Raw genomic sequence first — 17,586 nt, forward strand, 5'->3', positions numbered from 1 at the left:
TGGAAGGCCGGTTAGAGCATGCACTTTGGATCATTGTGGCTACTTAACGTCTCAGTGACCTTCTCTGTAAAATGGGGATAATAAATAAGTATGGCGCCTGACATATACTAATGTTTGCAACACGGTTCAGGAGACACCAGAGACTGGAGAACTTGGCCTTTAACGTGGTAGGTGTGAAAACATTTGAATGAATGAATGAATGAATGAATGGGTCCTCGGGTTGCCTCGGTCTGCCCCAGGCGGCCCGCTAAGCCCCATGTCTGTGAAATGAATCCCCAGCTCTCGGGGTCAGCTTCATCTCAGCGTGTGGGTGTGGGTGGTGGGGAGGTGCTGAGCAGCTCAGCAGAAGCGAGGCCCAGGCCGTTTGTGGGTGTCATCCCGGGAGGGTCTTGCTCGGCCTCCCCAACCCCCATGCTGCTCGGCTCCTCAGTGGGCGGGGGAACCAGCGGGCTTAGCTGTGCCCGGGCCGATCTCGAGAGGACAAGGCCCGCAGCTAGCATCCAAGGAGCCCACCCCTGGGTCCGCAGCGTGGGGCACGTGCCGGCCTAGGCGCCGCCTTATCCCCGAAAGGTCGATCTGGGCCTCCCCAGGCTAGAGTGGGGGTGGGGTGCCGATGCACCTTCGGATACTGTGGTCCCCCAGCCCTTCCAGCCGCGGTCGCCCACATCCGAAGGAATTTGGGGCCAGGGGCATTGCGGGCGGAGAGGACAGAGAAACGGAGCCCTCTCGGCAGGCGACGTGGGAGAGGAGCGCCCTAAAAAGTGGAAAGCGAGCGTTGCCGAGGCTGCTGGCCCCTTTAAGAGGCCCGGCTGGCTCTGCGGCGGTTCCAGCTAACCCGGTCCCTGGTGCAGCTCTGCGGTCCGGGTCCCCCCAGCAGAGAATCGGCACCCGGCGGGGAGGCAGGACCAGACGCAGGAGAGGGCGTGGCCCCGCCGGGGAGCTGGGCGGAGTCTATGCTGCGGAGAAAGCAGGAGAACCCGGAGGTGGGCGGAGCCGAGGGTCTGTGGGTGGGGCCCGGCGCTGCGGGCCTCGTGGGGCGGAGCCTCGGGCTCGGGGAACGCCGCAGAGGGAGGAGGGGTGGGCGGGGCCGCGGCGGGGGCGGGGCCAGTGTCTGCAGTGGGCGGGGCCCGCCGCAGAAGGGGCAGTGCCGGCCGAGAGTCCTCTGCGTGCGGCTGCCGCGGCCCCTCCACAGCGTCTCTGACAGCCCGGGCGGTGAGACCCGCGACCCTTCTGGCCCCGCGCAGATACCGCGGCCTCCACCGCGTCCCGAGGAGCGGCCGAGTGCCCTCTCTCGCCTCGGCGCCCGCATCCGGGGCCATCCGTCCCGCCGTCGCTGCGGAGGCCGCATCTGGCGCGCATCTGGAACCGCCCGGCCGGCCGCGCTGGAGCCCGCGCCCACCCTGGCCCGGCCGCGCCGGGAGCCCTGCCCGGAGCTGGAGCCGCACCTGGAGCCGCGGGCCCGGGGCCCTGAGCCGCGCAGCCGGCGCATGGTGAACTCGCTGCTGTTCGGGGAGATGGCCTTGGCCTTCGGCTGCCCGCCGGGCGGCGGCGGCGGGGGCTGCCCTGGCGGGGGCGGCGGCGGCGGCGGGGCAGGGCCGGGTCCGTCGCCGGTGACGGCGGCGCTGCGGGACGACCTGGGCTCCAACATCCACCTCTTGAAGGGGCTCAACGTGCGCTTCCGCTGCTTCCTGGCTAAGGTGCACGAGCTGGAGCGGCGCAACCGGCTGCTGGAGAAGCAGCTGGAGCAGCAGCAGAGCGAGCGCGAGCGGCGGCTGCGCTACAAGACCTTCTCCCGCGAGCAGGCCGTGCAGACCGGGCCCGAGCTGCTGCGACCCCCGGCGCCCGGCGGCGGGCACGGCCTCAGCAGCGGCGCGGCGGCCGGCGCCAACGCCAATGCCGTGGCCCTGGGCGGCCTGCCCCCCGGCGGCGGCTCGCACCCGCAGCACTACGGCCGCCTGCCCGGGACCATCTGGAGCTACACGCAGGTGCGGCGCACGGGCGGCGGCGGCGTGGAGACCGTGCAGGGCCCCGGCGTGTCGTGGGTGCACCCCGACGGCGTGGGCGTGCAGATCGACACCATCACGCCGGAGATCCGCGCGCTCTACAACGTGCTGGCCAAGGTGAAGCGCGAGCGCGACGAGTACAAGCGGAGGTGAGTGGCCGCCCCTCCCCCGCCGCCCTGGGAGGGGGCGCCCAGGTCCAGGCTGCCGCGGAATGCGTATGCGGGACGGGGGCCGGGCGGGCAGCTGGTACTGGCAGGTGGGCTGGAAGCTGTGTTTGCAGAGCGTCTTACGCACGCCAGGAAGGCCCAGTTATCTAGATCCCAGGATGGGGGCGGGCGCTGGCTACCGTGGGGGCCACCTCGATGCTGTCACTGGTGAGGCACATTGTTTTCTAGGTGACATAATAACTATCTGTGTTTTATGCGATCTCATTTAATTCTCAGCACAATACAGCGTATTGTGTAAGGCAGTCTTATCCTTATCTTGCAGATGAGGAAACCGAGGTGCAGAAATGCTAAGTGATTTGCCTAAGGTGGCTTGGCGAGTAAGTGGCGAAACCAGGATTTCAACCAGAGATTTTAACCACTCCTGGCTAGTCTGTCTCCTAGCATAAGTATTTTTACCAAGGAAGTAGGAAATAGGCTCCCCTCCCTCAACATATGAAAAGAAAAACTCTAACCAACCCACTGCCTTTTTATTTCTTGAATTAAATGAGATCACGTTTTTGAAAATGGATGAATCTGCCCCTACCGCCTGGGGCCAGTGTCTGCCGTCTTGCTCCAGCTCTGTAAGGTCCAGCTTGCTGGGTTGGATAACCACAACTACAGCAGACTGCTCACAAGCTTTTATAAAATGCCTCCTTTCATCCCTCTTCTCCCCACTCCCTGAGTCTCATGGTTTATTGAGCCCTAACAAACTCAGCTTTAAAAGCCCCCAGGAGAAGATAATGTTGGGCTGGAGACTGGACATTGAATGGACTGAGACCACAATCTCTGGCTAGAACTGGGGTCCAGACTCTGCAAGACTGGCCAGTGCATTCCTGCCTAGCCCAGATTCCCCAGCTGGGAAACTGTCATTGCTTCCTGTCTGCAGTCTGGCCGACAATACTGTCTGCTTGGCTTTCCGATAAGAGGAGAGGGGTCTCCTATCCTCCTCCTCTTCCCATAAGAGGAGAAGGATCTGTCTTTGGCATCTCAGGCCTGGCTGGGGAAGGGGCCCTCTGGCCCTGGCAATCGCTGTTCCAGGCACAGGCAGCCTTCCATTCGGAGCTATTGGCTGTGAACTCCAGGGCTTGGAGGATGTACTGAGAAGGACCCTTCCTTCCATCTCTAAAGGTCTGTCCAGGGAGCTGGGCATAGGTCTCCTTCCGTATTCTCCCATTGGACAGCCTAGCAACTGGGTAGGATTCAAATGCCAGCCTTATACCTGCTGGTGAGATTATCAAATCACTTGAAAGCCTGTTTGCTCATCAGAGAAATGGGAATAATAAAATCTGCCCACAGTTGCTCGAGGAGAGAGCAGGATGGTGATGCTCTTTGGGAGGTATAAAGTAATCAGGCTGATGTTATTAAAGATGATAGGCACTTTGTCAAGCTAGCAGGGAGTAGAAATGCTGAGAGTCCTCGAGCTCTCTCATGTGGTGCCTAGCTTCCTGGGGGTAGGTCTTACACTCCACTGGGAGACGGGCTTCTCTCCTGGGTTACCTGTTTCTCTGGAGGACTTGAGAATGGCCCGCCTGGTGCCTTGCCACAGAGAGGCCACCTCGCCGCCCCTCATGGTCAATGTCATTGGGGCAGGCTAGGGAAGCAGGCACTTGCTCTCAATGGTGAAACTGGGGAGGGATGGGCCGGGCCCTCCTGTCTGCCACTGTTGATTGTGTTGTCATGCCTCAGGCTTGTGTTGTGTTTGTTTTATTGTGTGTGTGCTTTTTGGACCTGGCTACTAAGGTGATGGAAAAACCGTGCCCAGTCTTGGAAGGAGATGGGTTGGCATTGAGCAACGATCTATTCAAGTTGCACCCAGGGCGTGGGGTGTGATGTCAGCTTCTGGTGCTGGCCTGGAATGAGATGGCGCTGCTGAGACAGGTGGAGTGCGGGCGTCTCTCTTCCCGCCCTTCTGGGATGCGTGCACACCTTGTCTTCCATTTATTTTCTGAAGTTAACTCAAGACTCATGTTGGATTTTTCCAAAGCAGGTATACTCCTTTCCCGGGGCCTCAGTTTCCCCGTCTGTGAAGTGAGGTTGAGGGGGGGCTAGAATTGCGGTCCTTGAAACCCCAGGCTTTCTTAGAGATGCTTTAGGGATTCCTTGAATATCTAATAAAAATGATCATTTAAAAGAACATTAGGATGTTAATACAGTGATAAAAATGTGCTCACCCACCTTTAAGTTCTTAATATTAACTCACTGGGTTCTACTAACATGCTAACTTGTTAGTAGTATGTTTTGGGTATCTCCTAAGAATTTTCTTTGGGGAGGAGGGCAGACATTTGATAAACATTTTTTAAAAAGTTGAAAAACCGCTGGGCTAGATGATCTCAAAGGGTCTTCCCAGCCTTGGCAATATATAAATCTGAGTTTGAGCTCCCAGCCCGCTTCTGATCCCCTGGCCATAAGAGAAGTCACCGTCTAAGGGATGAGACCCAGGTGTCTGCCTGGACTGTTGTGGCCGTGAAGGGCTTTAAATCATCCCAGGATATCTATCACAGAACTCCAAGCAATGATGCCCAGAAGGAGCCTAACCCAGAAGGGAAAGGTTCCAGGGTTTCCCCTGGTCCACCTGGAGGAAGCTGCAGCTCCAGAGACCCCCACTTGCTTCCCCAAAGGACAACTTAGGCTGCGAGGCTCAGCGATCTTCAAGCCGGAGGCTTGTTGAGTTCCACCTCCATGATTTCTGGCCACGTCCATGTACTACCGCCTGTGCTATTACTTACATAAAATATTTTAACAACTTCATTGAGGTACAACTTGCATGTCACAAAAACTGCCCATTTTAAGTGTACAAGTCAAAGATGAGTAAATTCACAGAGTTGTGCAGTCATTACCACAATCCCGTTTTAGAGCATTGCATCAGCCCCCAAAAAGATCCTTCATGTCCATTTACAGAAAATTCCAATTCCAAGCCCAGCCCAGGTAATCACTGACCTGCTCTGTTTCTAGAAACTAGCCTTTTCCGGACATTTCATAGAAATAGAATCATACACTCTGCAGTCTTTTGTGTTTGGCTTTTTTCACTTAGAGAATTTTTTTTGAAGTTCATCCATGTTGTAGCATGTATTCGCAGGCTGTTCCTTTTTATAGCTAAAAATATTCCTCTGTAGTATAGACCATATTGTGTTTATGAATCCACCCAGGTATTCAATGTATTTTAAATTTAAAACGTCAACTGTGTACCACCGAGCATCATCTCATGTGCCATCAGTGGTCCACAAACTATGCTTTGGAAACACCAACCCAAACCAGAGCCCCTGGCCTGGGGTGCCTGGGTCCTGGCCCCAGTCACCACTGCTTTGGTTTTCCCTTGGCCCAACCAGGTCTTTACCACGTGGGAAATGTGGTCGCTGAAGCCGCAATGAGGACGAGGTTGTCAAGCGTTGATTTGGAAACCAAAACAAACATCTCTACTCTGTCACCACCCAGGGCCACTAAAATATCTTGTTCTGACTTTGCAAGCTGGGGGCTTTTCCCTGGAGATTCCCACTGAGTTTATCTGAACTCAACAGTGGAGAGTTCCCTGAGTTGGCATCCAGGAGACCTGGACTTTAGGTCCAGCTCTGCCACTAGGTGCTGTGTGACCTCTAGCCAACTGCTGCCCTCTCTGGGCCTCAGCTCCTCCACCTTTACATGCAGGAGTTCCTGTGGGTGATCTCTCTCAGCTTGCTCTCTACTTTAGGTCAGTGACTCCACGAGGCCCGTTTCGTGGCTGATCTTTCTGCCTCTGGAGACCACACTGTGTTCGCTGAAGCCTTTCTCTGTTCTGGGCTTCCCCTTCCCTCTCCTATCTCTGCCCGATAACTAGGGTCCAGGCTCCAGGCATAGGCAGCGCTGGCCATCCCATCCCCAGGCTTAACCGGTTCAACCGTTTCCCCTGTCTTCATTGGCTCCAAGGAAGGATGCAGGAAATCTTTAAGGTTGTCAAGGAAAAGGTCCCTCCAGCCTGGCACCTGTCACGAAGTTGCCATGGGCTGGTAGGGGAAGTTGCCCTGGGCTGGTAGAGGAAGTTGCCCGGCGCTAGTAGTGCTGGCCTAGCTGCCTGTCAGACAGGGCGACTCTTTTGGGGGCCTGGTGTCCCTGTCCAGAAGCCTGTCCAGCCATCCTGGCCCCCTCAGGCCTAGTGTGATTTGCAGCTGGCTGGCCTGGTTCCCTCCCGTGCGAATGGCTGAGTGTATGCGCCCCCCAGTTGAAGTCAGCCTGGAGGCTAGGTTTCTTTTTTTCCTGGTGCCTGGGGTGATTGGAGGGTGGTTTGGGAGCCTGGAGAGACCACTGTGATCATTCAGCCTGGTGGCTTTCAGGTGGTCTTTTTAGAGCCCTGGAGTCCATAGCAGGGCGCCTTGGGAGACTCGGGGGACAGTGGGAGGCTGAGTACCTGAGATTTGACCCATGTTGCCCACCATAGCTCCATGCCTCTCTGACTCCCAGATTGTCCAAAAAGTATTCCATTTTAAAAAGGGTTCTGCTGTTTTAAAAAGAAAGAAACCGCTGATTCAGCTGAGTACTTTCATTTTAAAGGTGGGGAAACCAAGGCCCAGAGGGGGGCTGGCCCTCAGTGCTGAGCTGGGCAGACCTTCCATCTGCCGTGCAGAGCTGGCCTCCCCGCCTCGACATGATGCCCGCATCATCCGCCCGCAGTCGAGGCTTTGTTATGTTCTTTCCACCTTTTTGTGTGTCTGTTTTAAACATTTTTTTAAAAAGCCACTTTCTGGGATGGGAGGGACTTTTGTCACAGCTATTTCTGACTGTGAGCCGGAAGGGCCTGGGCTGTCGGCCGGAATGGAGGACTCCAAAAAGGGATGGTGGGTGGGTCAGCTGGAGTGTCCCCTGCCCGTTCCCGTCACACCCCAGGGGGGCCCTCAAGCAGGTGGGTGCTGGCCCCTGAATGTCCCGAAGCCCGAAGGCTGCCCTGGAATAGAAAGCTGAGGGCTTTGTTCCCTGCCACTCCCATTGACACTTTCGTTATTTCTGAAGCTGGCACCGATACGGATTCTTTATTTCTGGTTTTCCAGTGAGGCAGCCTTCGATGGTGGAAAAGGGTTTCGCATCCTGGCTCTGCCACTGTCTGTGTGAACATGGGCAAGTGGCTTGGCCTCTCTGAGCTGCCCGTGGAGCTCCCCGCTTCGTCCTCTGTAAAAGAGGGATCATCTTGTTGCTCTCCCAGGGATTGAGAAGGAACAAATGAGGTCTGGTGTTAAGGTACCTGGGGCTTGGCAGATTTTGGGCATACCTACCTCCACCCCAGCCCAGCCCCCTTCCCCTGGCAAAGTCTGTTCCTTTAATTTACAAGGATTTCTCAGCATGGCCCTGACTGCCTAACAAGTCCATTTCAGGGCATGTCGCCGCTCTCTCTGTCCCATGGAGGCGCCAGAGATGGTGTTAGGGGTGGAGGGAAAACGGCTGCTTCTTTGTCCGGCATCTAAGAAGGCTGTTTGACCTACTCTTAGCAGTTGATTTGTGCCTCCGGAAATCTCTCGCCATCCCCCAGCCCTTTCTCCCAACTTCCTTTAAGAGAAACACACAAACCCCTCCATCTAGCGCCTCGGGTCCCTTGAGAACTATATTACAGAATCCCTTGGCTGGGTTGGCATTCTCACTGGGGACAAATTTGGGAGCGATTCTCAGAGCCTCAAGCTAGAGGGAGGGGAATGAAGTCCCAGAAAAGAAAAGGAAGCAGGGAGACAGCTGACGCTGAAGATTCCTTCTCAGAGGAATGCGAGGCGGGGCTTTGCCTTGGCAAACGAGACCGGATGCGGGTCCCTGGGTCCCCCTTCCCCCCACGTGTATGCACACTCACACTCACACACATGTACGTGCACACACACACATTCACATACACATGCAGATGCACACACCAGGCTCTCCGTTCAGTCCTGGGGCCCACGTCCCCACACATGACCGTGTTTGAAGGACACAGAAGGGTAGACCCGGAATTTGAACACACCCTTTGCTGCAACGAGATGCGTTGCCTTCCAGGAGAATTGATTTAAACTGTGCCATGTGTCAGTGACACCGGAGGCTGTGGGCTTTGCATTTGCAGTCCTGGCTTTTGATCGCATTGAGAGGTGAAGGCCGGCTGGCATTCCATTTATTTCCTATGTCGCGGATGGCTGAAGGCCCGGGACGGGAAGGAGGCAGCCCTGTCATGTCCCTGTGCTCAGGATTAGGGATGTGTTGCTTTTTCCGGACTTTCTGCTGTCAGGCGGTCCTAAGCACCCACCACCTCCTGATCACAGCCCCCCACACCCAGAGTTGTAACTACCTGGCATGTGCCTGCCCCTGCATCGACTGGAAGCTCTGTGGGGGCCGGCTCCAACTCTGGCTTCGTCTCCCACTGGCAGATCCCAGCCAGGACCTGGCCAAGGTCCATGCTGAGTAAATACTCATGCAGCAGGGAGGCCTCTGTGTCTGGCTGCTGTGAGCTAGTAGGCCTCCAGGAGGATGGGACAGAAGACGGACAACACAGACCACGTCCAGGGATTCGGCTGTTTGTGGAGGGGAGGGCCTGCACTTGGAATCAGAAGGCCTGGGCCAAAGTTCAAAGTTTGAATGAACCCCCAAGCCTGGCAGTGCGGGGTGCTGGGGCCCCAGGGCAGGAGTTAAAAGCCGAGTGAGCTTGGGCTAGTCACTGCCTCTCGAGCCTCAGTTTCTTCATCTGTAAAACAGGGATGCTAAGCTCTGTGTCCGGAGGTTGTGGAAGAAGTAGACAGGCTCGCCTAGCTACAGCACAGGGCGTGTAAACAGTCAAGTTCGGAATGATTTCACAGGGCAGAGAGTGGGTGCCCTGCAGAGGCGGATCTGTGCTGGCCCTGTGGGGTGGGCAGAGGTTGAGAACCAAGCTGGAAACTGGGAGAGGGTGTCCCGTGCCCTTTGCTGGCAGCATCTGTGGGTTGCACAGCCCTTTGAGCATTGCCAGGCTGTGAGGTGTTTAGAAAATTCCAGGCCAGATGGGAGACTGCTGAAGGTTTGTGATGTTGCCGCCGCCTGCCCACGAGGGGAGTGTCCTCCCACCCACACTGGGCACCGGGTGCTTGGCTTCCTGGGCAGGATGTGGTTTCTCATTCTAGACCTGGTACAAGAGAGGGTAGTTTTCACCCAACAGTAAACCTGGCAAATGGCAACGCCTGGTTCTCTGGAGGGCCCGTGGAGCCCAGGTCCTGGTCTGGGTTTGCCTGCGATGTGGTCTGAGCTTCACTATGCCCACCTGGGAATGGGGACAGTGGGAAGGTGGGCTTGCCCAGCAACCCTGTGAAGACTACGTTCTCTCCGTAATGTAGCACAACTCTGTGCATGCCATTTAATCTCTTGCACCTCAGTTTGTCCCTCTGTAAAATGGGGGTGTGGTTTCTTACGAGTTCTGCTTCCCAGGGTTGAGGTAAAAGTCAATTAAAACAGTGCAGTAGGAAAACATTTTGCAAAAGGGTTTGAAAATAAATCAATATGGCTTAATGCTTCCGTTTATTGAGCACCTACTTTGTGCTAGGTGCAGTGATGACTTCTTTAAATATGTGATAATTATGGGAGCAGTCCCAAGCAGTGGGAAGTGCTTATGCTCATTTTACAAATGAGAGGTTCAGAGAGGTGAAGACTTCTGTCCCAGATCTCGCCACGAGTCCATCTGGGTCTCTGGACCCCAAGGTCAGTGCTCCTCCCAGGAGGTGGCCTTGTCCCATGCCCCTGGAGGTTGCCAAAGGCTGGCTCAGGGTGAGGAGGCAGGCAGGAGGCACGGGGTCTCCCCAGCACCTGTCACAATATTGCCATGGCGGGTGGCAGAATAGGAGGCGGCTGCTGCGCTGGGAAGACTCCCTGCTGTCACTTTACAGTAATTATTTCTTGAGAAGCAAATGAATCACTGGCAGTAGCAGGCAGATGAGGCTCCCGGGCCACTGTAGCAGGCCTGTCCAGGCCCCTGCTCTTTGGAGAAGGTCTCAATGGGGGCTGGCAGGGCTGGCAGGGGAGGAGTTGGGGAACAGGGAACACATATTATGAGCCGTCTGGTGATTTCCACGCGGTCTCATTTAAACCCGGTGGTGGCACTGCAGGATGGAAACCGAGGCTCAGAGAGGAGAAGTAACTTGGAAGTCAGGCTCCAGATCCAACCTTTATCCTGTGCTGTACCCAGAAAGGGCCATGCCCATTGCAAGCCGCTTTCCTGCTGTGAGCCTCAGTTTTCATTTCTGTGAAATGTTGCCTAGCAAAGCTGGGGCAGGCTGTGGATCTCAGACTCTCAATTAATGCTCCATTTATCTTGCCCGGCCCCTGAGTGTCCTCAGGGCAGCAGCCAGCCCGAGGTTCTCATCCACGGATCACCAGCAGCAGAGGGCCTCGGGCATTCTGGTGGCTGTTTGGGAGCTCGCCTCCGCCCTGGGCTGGAGTCTCCCTAGCTTTTGCTTTCAGTCAGTGCTGTGAACTTTGCCAGGGAACAGGGAAGTTGTTACAATCGTTTGGTGCCTCTTGTTGGGGAAGATGAGACTGCTGGGTGTGGATGTCTGAGAAGCCAAAGTGGTGGTGGTTTCAGAACGGTGGCTGAGTACCCACCGTGGGCCAGGCCCCTGCCCTCGAGAACTCAGAATCTGGGGACATAGACAAATGTGTCATGCCATGTGGCAGCATCATGTGACAACAGCATGTGCCCAGTACCTTCTCCAACAGTGCTTGCGGATAGTAGGAACACAATAAACATGTGTTAGTTAATGAATTTCATTAAATATTTATACAACATTTACTCTTTGCCAGGCTTCATTCAAAGCAGTTTGCAAACATTTAATTCATGGAAGCTGTAATAACCCTGTGAGTTGGGTGCTATCATTAGCCCATTTTAGAGATGCTAAAACTGAGCCACAGAGGCAGGGGAGGGAACTGGGCCAAGACACCTTGAAAGTGGCAAGCCCAGGCCCGGTGCGGTAGCTCATGCCTGTAATCCCAGCACTTTAGGAGGCCGAGGCGGGTAGATCATGAGGTCAGGAGTTCAAGACCAGCCTGGCCAAGATGGTGAAACCCTGTCTCTACAAAAAAAATACAAAAAAATTAGCCGGGCATGGTGGCAGGCACCTGTAATCCCAGCTACTCAGGAAGCTGAGGCAGGAGAATGGCTTGAACTTGGAGGGCGGAGGTTGCAGTGAACCGAGATCTCGCCACTGCACTCCAGCCTGGGCAACAGAGTGAGACTCCGTCTCAAAAAAAAAAAAAAGAAAGTGGCAAGCCCAGATCTGACCGCAGGAAGTCAGGTTCCAGTTCCAACCTTAAACCTGTGTAGTACCAGAAAGGGCCGTGCCCATTGCAAGTAGCTTCCCTGCTTGAGCCTCAGTTTTTACTTCTATGAAATGGGAGTAATAAATCTGACCTCATGAGGCTGTTTGGAGGGCTGTCTAAAATGATACCCATGGAGCACTTTGTAAACTGGCAAGCGGAGTGCCTGTGGGGACTAAATCCTTGGGAGCCCTGAGCTCTACCCACACTGCGGTTTCTTTTCCAACTTCCCATGCAGGCTGAAGCTCCTTGAAGCTCCATGCAATGCCTTGTCCTCTCTTGCCTTTACATTCACACCTCCCCTAGATCCTGGGACGGGAGGTTGGACAGAAACCTGCTATGTTAGACAGCTTAGAGCAGAACGTTTGTGTGGAACCCAAAAGCTGGGAAGAGAGGAACCTGCAGGGTTTATTTCTGCTGCCTGTCAGCTCTGAGACCTTGGGAGAGTCACTTTGCCTCTCTGAGCCTCCGTTTCTTATCTGGAAATGGGAATGGTCATGTTGCGTGGATGGCAAGTGCGATGATGGTGCTCCGATTCTGGCTGCTGTGGCAAAAATCACTAAATAAGGCTGGGGGTTCTGGGGAGAGGAGCTGGGCAGGAATCGAATGGCGTTTGGGCCTTGGCCCTGGCAGAAGCCCCTCCACGTGGCTGTGCTGGGGGTGGGGCCTGTCTCTGAGCTGTCTCTGAGATGCTTGCTCAGCGCCCTCTGGCCTGCGTGCTCCGACTCTGGGATGTGTGTTCACACAGACCCTGCTCATCTGCTGCTCGATGGAGAGAGGCCCCTGCAGCGGAGACAGCGCCTTCCGCCCTCTTAATTGGCCATCTTTATTACTTGAGTTATTTAAGACGGTTCTTGGCTCACTGCCGCCTGTTTGCTGTCTTGGGGGAGGGGAAGAGCTACTGGTCTAAGTAGACTTTGTGAAGTTCCCCAGCAGACAGGCTCCTCTCTGTATAGGGTCGGCCCATCTTCCCAGGGCCCGTTGGCACCCCCGTTTTGCTCCTGGCCCACTGTGGCAATAGGCAGAAGGCCATCTTGGGGGGTGGTAGTGGAAGATTTAGGGAAAGCTTGTTGCAAAGTCAGGACCAGAGAGTCTCGGAGGTCTGGGTGGGACACTGGTGAGACCCTAGGGTGCCCAAAACCCAGGGATTCTGGAAGGTACCCAAGCCAGTTCAGGGCCAGTCGAGAAAGGTTTCCTGGAGGTGACATCACCTAGGTTGTATCTGGAAGGTTCAGTAAGAGTGGAAGAGAAGGAGAGAGGGTGTTCCAGATAGAGAGGACAGCGTGTACAAGGGCCTGGAGTTGAGCTGCTGTGCAGAACAGTGTGGAGCTGCTCCTGGTGCCCGGGCTTGAGCCTGGCACTGCCAGAACTTGGCCTGTCCTGTGCTTGCTTCTTCCCTGTCTTGTCCCCTCCTCCCTCCTCATGCTCTTCTTGGCTCTCATTTTCTGTCTTGCTCTCCTTTCCTCTCCCTCTTTCCTTTCTTTCTTGTTTTGATCTCTACTCTTTATGGCTGGCTGTCTCACTCCCGTCCTGCTTGGGGCAGGGCTCTGAGGGACATCCTGTCCCCCATCCCTCAGCCAGATGCTGGGCCCTGGTGAGTGGCTCTTACTGCTGGGGCCTTGTGAGCCCATGAGTGTGCATGTATGTACGTGTGTGTGTGTATACACGCATGTGAGCACAGGTCTGGAGCCTCTGGATTTGGAGCCCTTAGGGTCATTGCCCTGCCTCTGGCGGGCCCTGCAGACCCCTTGTACTATGGGGCTGGGGGTAGGGTCTTGACATCATGTTGGGGGGCAAGGGAGGCTGCCTAGTGAGAGAGAAGCTGCTGGTTTGGAGCTCAATGCTGGCCACTGGAGACCCTCAGCCTCTCCAGCCCCCATTACGGTCCAGGGCCTAGGATTAGACACAGGTCAGGAATTGGGGGCTGGGGGGAGGCTTGGCTGCTCCCCTTACCTCTCCCCGCCCCGGCCCCCGATCGCCCTGGCTGTCCCTTCTCCCTCACACCTATGACTTCCTCTCATCCCCTGGATGCCCCAGAGGACTTGAGGTACCCTTCAAGCTCATCTCATCCATCCTCCTGCTTCCAGGCAAAATCATTCCCTGACATCCCAACCAAGTTAGCTATGCCTTCTGTCTTTCAAAGCGACCTTCAGCCATTCTGTAGTGGTTTCTATTTCTCTCTCACCCCTATTTGCATATTCATGACCATTTTATAGATGAGAAAACTGAGGCCCAGCGAAGGAGAGCAGCTACCTTGAGGTCACGCAACAGAGCAGGGGCCGGAACCCAGGTATTTTCACCCTGTCCCCTCCACAGGACTCTCCTTAAACCCTTGAGCTCAGGGCTCCCTCTGGGGGCTGCTGGCATTTTCAGAAGGGGTTTGGAAAACTCCCAGAGGACAGAGCACTTGGAGCAGAGAAGCAACCGCCAAAGGCATGACTCGGAGCCTGTACCGTGGGGTCCGCAGAGACAGGGCCTTGCTCCTTGACCAGACATCTGGGTCCCTGGCGCTGTGGATGAAGCTCCCTCCACCTACAAAAGAGACATCTGAGGTTGCCCGTGGGGTTTGTCTCCATGTCGCAAAAGGCACTTCTCCAGCCTCTGGCCTGGTTTTGAGGTCTTGGGATGCTGACACTGACCTGCCTTCCCGATCTGCCAGCCCTGTGCTTGGCTGCACCATTTCTCTGTGCCTCGTTTTCCTTTTGTATGGGATGGGATGGGATGATGATACCCACAGGGTGTTGGTGAGCCTGATTCAGGAAAGGCTGCCCTGTCTCCTTATCTCTGGGTTAAGCCCTGGAGCTGGAAGTCTTGAGAACTTTGCCTAGAATGTTGGAGTTGGGTGAACCGTAGAGGCTGATCTTTCATTCCCCATAAAGACCATGTTTCCAGAGCTCCTTGTCTGGGGATGTGGCCTGACAAATAGTACTTTGGGATTTGCACATGTTTTTATATGGAAAGACATTTTTTTTTAAGACAGGGTCTTGCTCTGTTGCCCTGGCTGGAGTGCTGTTGAATAGTCACTGCTTGCTGCATCCTTCAACTCCTTAGGCACAAGCAATCCTCCTGCCTCAGCCTCCCGAGGAGCTAGGACTTCAGACACACACCGCTACACCCAGCTAATTTTTTTTTAAAAAAAAAATTTTTGTTGAGATAGGGGTCTCGCTATGTTGCCAGGGCTGGTCTTGAACTCCTGGCCTCAAGTGATCCTCCTGCCTTGGCCTCCCAAAGTACTGGGCTTACAGATGTGAGCCACCATGGCTGGCTGAGTCTTAATATTACATTGCTGTTGGTTTCACACTTACCTTTAAATAAAATATTAGCATTTAAAACATCAGAACTTAAATTTGCCGGGTGTGGTGGCACGAGCCTGTAATCCCAGCTACTTGGGAGGCAGAGGCAGGAGAATGGCTTGAACCCGCAAGGTGGAGGTTGCAGTGAGCCAAGATCTTGCCACTGCACTCCAGCCTAGGTGACAGAATGAGACTCCATCTCAAAAAAAAAAAAAAAAAAAAGAAATAATATAAAATAAAACATCAGGACTTATCTGACTTGGAGACTGATGGCCTGAACTCAGCAAGCTACTGCTGGCAGAGCCAGAATTAACCTGATGCCAAGTTGAGGGACCTCCAACTTGTAGGTTATTCCTTTTCTGAGCCCTAAGACATAATTCAATTGTGGGGAATTAAAAAGAAATTGCTTCATTTGCTCTTGCTTCATGTTTCCTATTGGCCCGTGATTTGGGCCTTCTCTTGGGTGGGAGCTCTGGCTCTGAGGTGACACTGCTTGGAGTTGTGTTACTGCTCTGAGCCTCAGTTCTCTCATCTGTAAAATGGGGATGACAATCTTAGCTGATGAGGTTGCAAGGATTTGATGTTGCCTGCAGAGTGCTACATGTGCTGCTGGCCCCTCAGCTGTTACCGCTCCCTCCCTCCTGCCCTGGCCTGGCTCCCACCAGCCCCCAGGCCCCAATTTGTACACATAAAAACGTGAACAAATGCCAAAGTACTATTCGTCAGGCCACATCCCCAGACAAGGAGCTCTGGAAACATAGTCTTTGTGGGGGAATGAAGGATCAGCCTCTATGGTTCACCCAACTCCAACATTCTAGGCAAAGTTCTCAAGCCTTCCAGCTCCAGGGCTTACCCCGGAGATAAGGAGACAGGGCAGCCTTTCCTGGGTCAGGCTCACCAACACCCTGTGGTTCTCATCATCCCATCCCATCTCATACAAAAGGAAAACGCGGCACAGTGAGAACTGCCTGCTCCCTCCCCCTTTGGCTGAAGACTGGCCTTTTGTGTTCTGAGCACTTCCTCTCCCCGGTAGAGCCGCCTGGGCAGCCAGGAGGAGGTCATGTCCCCTCTCTTCTCGAGCAGACTGTCAGCACAGGGTGACTGGGAAGGCAAGACCTGGCATTCAAGGCTGTGTCCAGTGCAGGGTGTCGCCTGGAGCCTGTGGCTCCTAGGAGGGCCTGATGGAATGTGGACATGAATGGGGGAATCTTTCCCTGTCCCCGCCTCCCTGGGGATCATGGACTGTCTCAGCCTCCCCGTTGTGTGGATTTGGAAGCAGCCTCAGGGGGTCACATTGCTGGTCTGAGGTCTCACTATGAGGTAGGGCCAGGATCAGGATTCGAACCTGCCTCTTGCAGACTGTTACCCAAAGTACTCTCTGCCACATGTGCAAGCTCATTCTGGCAGGCTGAGATAGGGGAATTGGAAGACAGGGGTTCAAGCCCTGCCCTGTACCCAGCAGCAGCAAGGCAGCCGTTCCTCCTTCTGGGCCCCTGTAGGCGATGGGTAGATGGTTTCTGTGTTTTCATAGACTGCCTTGCGAGGCCTTGTGGGTGAAGGGCCCAATCCCAGACCTTGGCAGAGGAGTGACGTTGAAGGCTGGCTTGGCATTGTTTTTCCAGAGTTGACGTCAGGGCAGCTGGTTTAGGGTTTCATCTGTGAGACAAAGGCTGCTTTGTAGCTTCTGCCCGGTTTAAGTCCAAGCACATCACCCCCCAAGGTGGGAAACGAGGTGGAAGGGATTGCAGGGCCCAAACAGAGAAGCCTTGGGAGGCTTGGCTTGCGCTCAGCCCCTCCAAGAAGGGAGCCAAGATCTCATAATTCTATGGCCATCTTGCTCACTTCCCGAGAGCACTCTGTATGCCCACTGCAGTGTTTGAAGCCGCACACATGTGTTCTCTGGAACATCGCACCACTCCAGCAAGGTGGCTGTGGGTATGTCCATTGTACAGATGAGAAAACTTTGAGTCGTTCCAGGTAAAATGACTTGTTCCTTGACAAAGCTAGAGAGTGGCAGAGTGGGCATGTGACCTCAGGTCTCTTTGGCTTCCAAGATCACCACTGGGTTCCACCACTAGAGTCTCGTGTTGCACCCAGCTTTGGAAAGGGAATTCTAAAAGCCAAGATACCCTGGAATCAGACTGGAGCAGATAAACCTCATGGCTTTTGGGGGGGACTTGGAGCTTTCTCTTGTCAGGATTCAGAGTTGGGTCACTGCTTTGAGCACGTGTTGCGTATTTGTATCTGCATGTTTAGGTATTTGCACGTGTACATACAAGTTAAAGAAGGGATTTGGATACTGGAGGGTCTGTATCACTGGCAAGTGATTCCAGGGAGGCCTTGTGGGCAGGTGTAAAGAGTCATCCCAGGGGACACCTAGGACCTTCTGCTCTTCTTTGCCAGGATTACCCTACTTGATCATTTATTCTTCCATCTGTCTGTCCGTCCCTCCATCCATCCATCCATCCATCTGTTTGTCCATCAGTCTGTCCATCCATCCATCCTTTTCTGGGCCACGGTGCTCAGTCCCTATGCTTGGGCTTTGGGGATGATGCTGCATGAACTGGGAGCTTGCAGAATCTGGGGAGCTTGCCAAGGGACTGTTAAATCAGGGCTGGAAGAGTCCTTAGAGATTGGTTAGATATTTTCTCTCCCTTTTGTCAGAGAGGGGCAGTGACTTGCCCAAAGTTGCACGGGGCGAGTGGCGGAGCTAGGGCTCAAAGTCAGGTCTGTAGGTCCCAGCCCCAAGTTTCTGCTTCTCTGCTGTGTCAACAGACAGCTCTCACTCCTGGCCGGCAGCTCCCTTACCTAGCTCTTCCTCCTCTGCTGTTT

The 17,586-nt window shown here is 54.8% G+C and overlaps 1 protein-coding gene across 3 annotated transcripts in view; it reads left to right on the forward strand.

The window, feature by feature from the left end:
* The first annotated feature begins 369 nt into the window (after positions 1–369).
* The window catches only part of IFFO2 (intermediate filament family orphan 2), a 52,866-nt gene continuing 35,649 nt past the window's right edge, over positions 370–17,586 (forward strand). The window contains exon 1 of one of the 3 annotated variants that reach the window (XM_034956823.3): positions 370–2,152. In XM_034956823.3, coding sequence (XP_034812714.2) covers positions 954–2,152 — 1,199 coding nt within the window. In that variant the 5' untranslated portion in view covers positions 370–953. The remainder of the gene's footprint in view (positions 2,153–17,586) is intronic. The other 2 variants (XM_034956832.3, XM_034956824.3) reach the window with 2 other exon arrangements.

The sequence above is a fragment of the Pan paniscus genome, chromosome 1, assembly GCF_029289425.2.
Source record: "Pan paniscus chromosome 1, NHGRI_mPanPan1-v2.0_pri, whole genome shotgun sequence".
Classification (NCBI taxonomy): Eukaryota; Metazoa; Chordata; class Mammalia; order Primates; family Hominidae; genus Pan; species Pan paniscus.